This window comes from Canis lupus, chromosome 19 (genome assembly GCF_011100685.1).
Source record: "Canis lupus familiaris isolate Mischka breed German Shepherd chromosome 19, alternate assembly UU_Cfam_GSD_1.0, whole genome shotgun sequence".
In the NCBI taxonomy this organism is placed as follows: Eukaryota; Metazoa; Chordata; class Mammalia; order Carnivora; family Canidae; genus Canis; species Canis lupus.
Window position 1 is genome coordinate 32,283,520 of NC_049240.1, and position 7,040 is coordinate 32,290,559.

At 58.5% G+C, this 7,040-nt stretch overlaps 1 protein-coding gene across 2 annotated transcripts; it reads left to right on the forward strand.

Moving 5' to 3' along the window:
• The first annotated feature begins 4,144 nt into the window (after positions 1-4,144).
• Positions 4,145-6,382, forward strand: C1QL2 (complement C1q like 2). Of its 2 annotated transcripts, XM_038564527.1 has the most exons (3): positions 4,145-4,523; positions 4,581-4,828; positions 5,468-6,382. In XM_038564527.1, exons 1-3 carry the CDS (start codon positions 4,145-4,147, stop codon positions 5,645-5,647), a joined length of 807 nt encoding a protein of 268 aa, XP_038420455.1. In that variant the 3' UTR covers positions 5,648-6,382. The 2 variants fall into 2 exon arrangements, with proteins under 2 accessions (XP_038420455.1, XP_038420454.1); XM_038564526.1 differs by having other exon boundaries at positions 4,145-4,828.
• Positions 6,383-7,040: the final 658 nt, after the last annotated feature.

A 7,040-nucleotide genomic window follows, 5' to 3' on the forward strand; every position in this document is an offset into this window, starting at 1 on the left:
CTAATTTAAAGAAAAACAGCCATGCCAGGTAGGAGCTATTCAAGTATAAACCCAAGTAACACAAGTAGAAAGAGGTAGAGGGAGTCAAGGAAGCCCTTCAGGATAGCTAGAATGGACAGGACCACACCAGTACTGTTCACCACTAGGCACTCAGCATGTAGCACAGTGCCTGGCATACAGTAGGGGTGAATAAATACTTGTGGAACAAATGAATGACATGATTCCTAACCTACTGGCACTCACAGCCTGATGGGGAAGACTAATTAGGAAACAAATATTTGGTCGTATGATATATGATGGCAGACACATGTATATTCAAGGTACATTTCTTTTTCTTTTGCCAGAGAGAGAGAGAGAGAGAGAGAGAGAGAGAGAGAATGAATGAGCAGTGAAGGGAGGGTGGTGCAGAGGGAGAAGGAAAGAGAGAATCCTAAGCAGGCTCCACACCTAGCGCAGAGCCAATGTGGAGCTCGATTTCACGACCCTGAGATCATGACCTGAGCCAAAACCAAGAGTCAGATGCTTAACCCATTCAAGGTACTTTAAGGGTACAAGGGCAGGAATTGTCAACTCTGCTTGGAGATGGGTCAGGGAAGACTTCAGACAAGGACGTGACACTTAGCTGGAACTTGAAGGATAATTAGGGATGAGACTAGAGAGATAAGCAAGGAATGGCATTCCAGGTTGAAGACACTGGAGGACAGATGAATGAAAAATGGGGCTTATTCCTGGTATGGGCCATTAGAGTGCCAGATAAGACAATGTGTGACCCCAGGTATCAAACTCTGTATCACAGACCACAAGGGCTTTGTGAGAAGGTGGAGGCATTAGTGGAAGAAATGAGGCTGGCTTACTAGTGGCAATTTGAGGCAGATTTAAGTCACTATTGGGCCTTAAATGTAAAACCATGGTCTAAATGGAAGGCAATAGGCTAAGAAAGGCCATAATTAATATTAATGAGAAGACAGCCACCCATGACAAGAATCACTCAGGGAGAGTAGAAGCCAGGCTGATAAGCAGGGGTGTTAAGTGCTCCTGCAGGCGACTCTGTCTGGCTCTGCCATGGTGAGAGGGAGGGAAGGGGGCAGGGGCAGGACCTGATGACTCATGTGGTCTGGGGCAGGAGGCTGTTGGCTCTCACCCTGTTCTAACTGCCCCTGTCCCGGCTCCTGGTAGAGGTCTGGCCTTGGGAAGAAGCCCTCCTCCCTGCAAGGCCATCAGTGCTCCAGGGGCAAGGTTGCTTTGCCTGCAAGGGTAAAAGCCTGGGTCTCAAATGTTTGCCCCTCCTTGCCTCTTCCCTGCATAGATTCTGCAGGGGCGAAAACATGGGGATTTGGGGATGGTGGTCTGCAGGGCTTGGGAATTCAAACTGAGTGATGGTCTGCCTGGAAAACATTTTTCCAGGTGCAACTGGTGACCAGAAGCATTCTGCAGAATTTCAGTGGAGGGCAGGCAGCCAGAGGAGGGCAGTGTGGGAAGGGTGGTCTAGTTCCTCTCCTCTGCTTTGGGGAAAGACAGAGCATGTGGGTGGTCTTGGGTCTCTCTCCTTTTTAAATCACAAATCTACCCCCCACCCCACTTACTACCCACATGTCTCATCTTAGTGATCTTGATCATGGTGAAGGGGGAGGTCTAAGGTATCAAGAATTAATAATAGTAAATCTCACTTTTACTGAATCAGCTATTATTCTAAGGCTTTTATATTAATTAATCATTTGATTTCTCAATAACTCTGAGACAGGTAATTTTGGCACTCCCATTCTTCACACATGGAGACTGAGGTTCAGAGTAGTGAAGCAATTGCCCAAAGTCATGCAGATACAAAGTTGCAGACCCAGGATTGGGACCAGAGGGTGTGGCTCTTGGAATCACTGTGGTTCCGGAGTTTTAGGGGTGGCCTTAAGGAAGGGAATGGAGGGCTCCCAGGACTCAGCATACCAATGAAGAATGTGACCAGGAGCTAGCTGGCAACAGTTCACTGCCAGGGTCGCAGATCCCCTGGTCAGGGAATGAGGAGTTGAGCTCTGTCATTTGGATAGGGAACACTGGGCAGCACTGTGCACTTTCAAAACCTCTGTTTTCTCATCTGCATAACGAGAGAGTAATTGCTAATCCATAGGGACGTTGGGTGGAGGAAGTGAAGGAGCACGTGCAAAGCACCTGATGCATCAAAGTGGGTGCCCAATAAATGAATTCTTTCTGCCCCTTCTCCCCTGGGTAAAGTTTGCTTCAGGCTAGGTTCAGTCATCTTTTCCACAAATATGTACTGAGGCCTGTATGTACCAGGTGACAGATCTTATGCTATGCCCTGGGAAATACACGTATGGAGAAAGAGGCTGGAGCACCGTGGGGTGCAGTGGGGAAATGACCCAGAATGACCAGAAAAACAAAATGGATTTTTAAGTAACCCAAAAGAACACAAAACCTGATAAATGAATGTTCTTCTCAAAGCAATAGCCTCAGGAGGGCGCATGGTTGTTCCAGAGATGCTGATGCGTTGCCAAGCACTGGTATCAGCGCTTGGACTTTCTTCCCAGGCCCCACAGGGTGCATTCCCATGTTGGGGAGGGCTGGGGCTTTAGGAAGATAGGCTCAGAGAGGGAAATGTCCAAAGTCACACAGCTGCTCACGGCCAGAGCAGAACCAGAAGACCAGGGCTTTTGATTTTGGAGCTGGAGGTCTTCCCAGTACGCAGGAGAATTTCCCATCCTTTCTTTATCCTCACATGCTGCATTGGAGATGGATAATTCTCTAAATCTGGTGTCAGTGCTTATTCAAAACTTTGGCTCAGAATGGCTTTAGACATTTTTTTTTAAATACACAACTAAACCCACCTCGGTAGTAGGGAACTGGGGATGTTCAAAGGAAACTGTGGATCTGCCCGGTAGTGGTGGGCTCCGAGTGGGAGCTGGGTGTACCAAGGTTACCACCAAGCGCTGGGCGTTAAGGATTTGCATTTAAATGATCTTTGCACAGAAAATGAGGGCCGGTGATTTTCCTGGTAGAAGAAAGGGGTCGAGGCTAATAGACTCTTGTATCCAGGGCTTTGGGCTTTTCAAAGACTCATTCGAAGATTTGGTGGGGTGGTCTTCTGGAGCCTATATAACTTGGAGTCCTCGGACTAGGTGTGTGAAGGACCTTCCAAAAGCAAGATTTACGGAAAGTCCTTCGTTCCAGGGCCTCAAGGAATTGAGCTTCTCCTTGACTTGCTGGGTTGAAATCTGGTCCGGCTCACAGGCAGGGGGATGGATTGGGGTCCCCCGAAGGACCCCGCCAGCTCGGGGATTCCAGGAACCTTCGCGGCGGGCCGGGCGGCGGGGCGGGGCGGGGCGGGGTGGGGCGGGTCAGGCCCGAGGGCGCGCGTGGGCGCGGGTGTGCGGCGGGTGGGAGGCGCGCGAGGGGGCCGCGGGGGGTGTGTCGGAGGCGCGGGGGCCGGGATGCGCGCGCTGCGCCCACTTGTGGCTCCGGGGCGCCGCGGGAGGAACCGCGCCTTCGCCGCCCCTGCCGAGGACGCCGCGGGATAGGAGGAGGACCGGAGGCTGATGACATGAGGGCGCCGTCTCCCGAGTGATGGCAGCGCGCGTTGCCTCGCCGCCTCCGCCGCTCAGCCCCGGACTCCTTACGTCAGGGTAGCTGGGTCCCCCCTCCGCGCGGAGCCAGCGAGCCGCGGGAGAGCAGAGCAGAGCGCGCCGCGGAGCCGGGGCGCCCTCCCTGCGCGCCGAGCCCCGGACTCCGCCGAGCCGGCCGGGAGGCAGCGCCGCCGAGCCCGCGCGGGACGCCGCACCCGCACCCGCACCCGCACCCGCACCCGCAGCCGCAGCCGCCGCCGGGACCCGAGGGGCGCCGGGCTCAGCCTGGGCGCCCCCGCCATGCGCGCCGGGCTCCGCGGCTTCTCCGAGCAGCCCCAGCCCCTGGGCCGAGGCGCCTCCCGCTAGAAGTGGTCGGGCGCCCGGAGCAGGGGGTCGCCACGTCGGGGGCGCGGCCGGGATCCGCGGAGTCGGCCCCCGAGCGCGGGGAGCGGGGCCGCCCGCGCCGCCCCACCATTACCTCCCCGGGCGGCAAGGAGGAGCTGGTGGCGGTCGCCTCCCGGCTGTGGCAGCGGCGGCGGCGCGCCTGCCTGGCGACCGTCGGCGTGCTCCTGGCCATGGCGCTGGGGCTGCTCATCGCCGTGCCGCTGCTGCTGCAGGCGGCGCCCCCCGGCGCGGCGCACTACGAGATGATGGGCACCTGCCGCATGATCTGCGACCCGTACGGCGCCGCGCCCGCAGGGGGGCCCGCGGGAGCCAAGGCGCCGCCGCCGGGACCCAGCACGGCCGCCCTGGAAGTCATGCAGGACCTGAGCGCCAACCCGCCGCCGCCTTTCATCCAGGGACCCAAGGGCGACCCGGGGCGACCCGGCAAGCCGGGGCCGCGGGGACCCCCCGGGGAGCCGGGCCCGCCTGGACCCCGGGGTCCCCCGGGGGAGAAGGGCGACTCGGGGCGGCCCGGGCTGCCCGGCCTGCAGCTGGCGGCGGGCGCGGCGGGCGGGGTCGGGGTGGCGGGCGGCGGAGCCGGGGGCGGCGGCGACTCCGAAGGCGAAGTGACGGGCGCGCTGAGCGCGGCCTTCAGCGGGCCCAAGATCGCCTTCTACGTGGGTCTTAAGAGCCCCCACGAAGGCTACGAGGTGCTCAAGTTCGACGACGTGGTCACCAATCTCGGCAACCACTACGACCCCACCACCGGCAAGTTCAGCTGCCAGGTGCGCGGCATCTACTTCTTCACCTACCACATCCTCATGCGCGGCGGCGACGGCACCAGCATGTGGGCGGACCTCTGCAAGAACGGGCAGGTCAGTCACCCCGCGCCGGCCGCGCACGTCCCCGCAGGCGACCCTCGCCACCCCGCGCCCCACCCCGCCGGGGAAGCCCGACTCCTGCCCCCGCTCCGGGCGCCGGGCGGGCCCTGGGACTGAGCGCGCGGCGCACCCAGCTCGGCGGGGCGCCCGGGTCGCGGGTAGGCTGCGTCCCGAGCGCCCGAGACCCCGCCACCCCGACTGCACTTTCCGGCCACTGGCTACCCGCCGGCCGCCCCGTGGGCTCTTCGGAAGCCTCATTCCTCCTTAACTCTCCCTTTGCGCCCCCGTCTCCCCTTTGCCCTCCACTTTTTGGTTTGGTTTGGTTTGGTTTGTTTCTTCTCGGCCCTGGTCCCCTGGTTTTTGCCCTTCCCCGCTGGGTCAGGGTTTATGAAGCTCCCTCTCTCCTTCCTTCCCGGACTTGGCTAGCCTGCTGTGGAGAGGAGGGGACGGGAAAGCAGTTGGCCAAGTTGGAGAGGGAGAGGAGAGGGAGAGGGAGAGGGAGAGAGAGAGAGAGAGGAGCCTGGGTGGGAGCGTCGACCCTGGGGCCGCGGGGCGTGGAGGGGCGCCAGGTGGGGGGCGGGCAAGGCCCAGGCAGGGAGCCCCGGCCCACCTGCTCTGGCGGCTCGCCCCCAGGTCCGGGCCAGTGCGATCGCTCAGGACGCCGACCAGAACTACGATTACGCCAGCAACAGCGTGGTGCTGCACCTCGATTCAGGGGACGAGGTGTACGTGAAGCTGGACGGCGGGAAGGCGCACGGAGGCAACAACAACAAATACAGCACGTTCTCGGGCTTTCTTCTGTACCCGGATTAGGAGCGCAGGGAGCGCCAGGCGGAGTGGCTTCACGCCGCCCGAGGCCCGCGGCAGAGAGCTATTCCCCGGCTGGAGAGGACCACTCTCGCTTCATGACACTTCCTGACATCTACGGAAAAGACACATCCCTGCCGTCCTCCCTGACCCGCTCTGACCTCAGTGTGTCTGCGGACTCTCACCCCGGTTCCTCTGTGGGCTGTCCTCCTGGTCCCCGTCCCCAACCTGGGGAGGGAGAAGGGGATGCTCAAGTGGCGAGGTGAGCGTGAACCCTAAACCCCCAGAGGCGGAGACAGCTCAGTTCAGACTTTGCAAACCTGATTGGACTGGACAGGCCGGGCGGGAGGCCTGCCCTTCCAGCCCCCCTCCCTTTCCCAGTGCCCTGAGCGGGACGAGATAGGCCAAAGTGAGCAGGAGCTCCCTGGGGCATCCTTCTTTGTGACCCAAAATACACGTGCAAATTTCCCTGTCCATCAGCCAAAAACTACCCGCAGCAGAATCCCAGCAAACGGAAAATTCACCTGTCCACCGCACTCCCGGTTCAGACCCACGTTGATGCATTAAATTATGTTTTTAGACCTTGGGCTCTGACTCTCTCTCAGTGGGGCCCCAGGAGAGGATGGGGCCTCCAGACATCTACTTTGGCTTAAAGATCTCACCTGGCCCTGAGTAGCCTCATCTATGCCCTGCTTGCCAGCCACTGCCTTGGCCCTGACACCTGGGGTGGGGGAAGACACGTGATGAGATGGGGATGCGGTCCCCTGGGCTGTGGCCCTGAACTGGAAGAGCCCAGTGGAGGGGGGGGGGAGTTAGAGGCCCCAGGAGAGGATAGGCTTGTGGGAGGAGGTCAAAGGGCAAAAATTTCTGGAGAAGGGAGAGGAGGAGGAAGCACATCTGCAAATGGGAGGCGTGAGTAAGGCACTTGCCCACAGGTGATCTTTGAGATGTTTGCCCCTAAAAGGAAGCACAGAAGTCCCCCGCAGAAATGCACCCACTCAAGCACATGGTATACTCAGCACTGGTCCATTTGCTCACACACCAGCTAGATCCACATCTCTCAAAAGAGCTGGTAAACAGAGACAGTCCTGTGAACCATCAGTTCTCTGAATTCACCCAGAACCAGGTGGTGTGAGATAGACACTTTTATGGAGAGACACCCTTTTTCTGGGGTCTTCCCTTCCGTTTGCACAGTGGTGTGGAGCACCTGCTCTGAACCCGAATGTGTTTCTTTGGTCCCCCATCTTTACCTCCCTTCACCACACTCACGAGTTAGAAAACACCCCATGTAGTTTTACTTTTTTTCCTTTTACTTTTTTGTTTAGTTTTTAAATCGCTGAGCTCTGATAAACAGTAAGTTATCTACAAAATAACTGGCTAGCAACCTGTCAGTACTTAG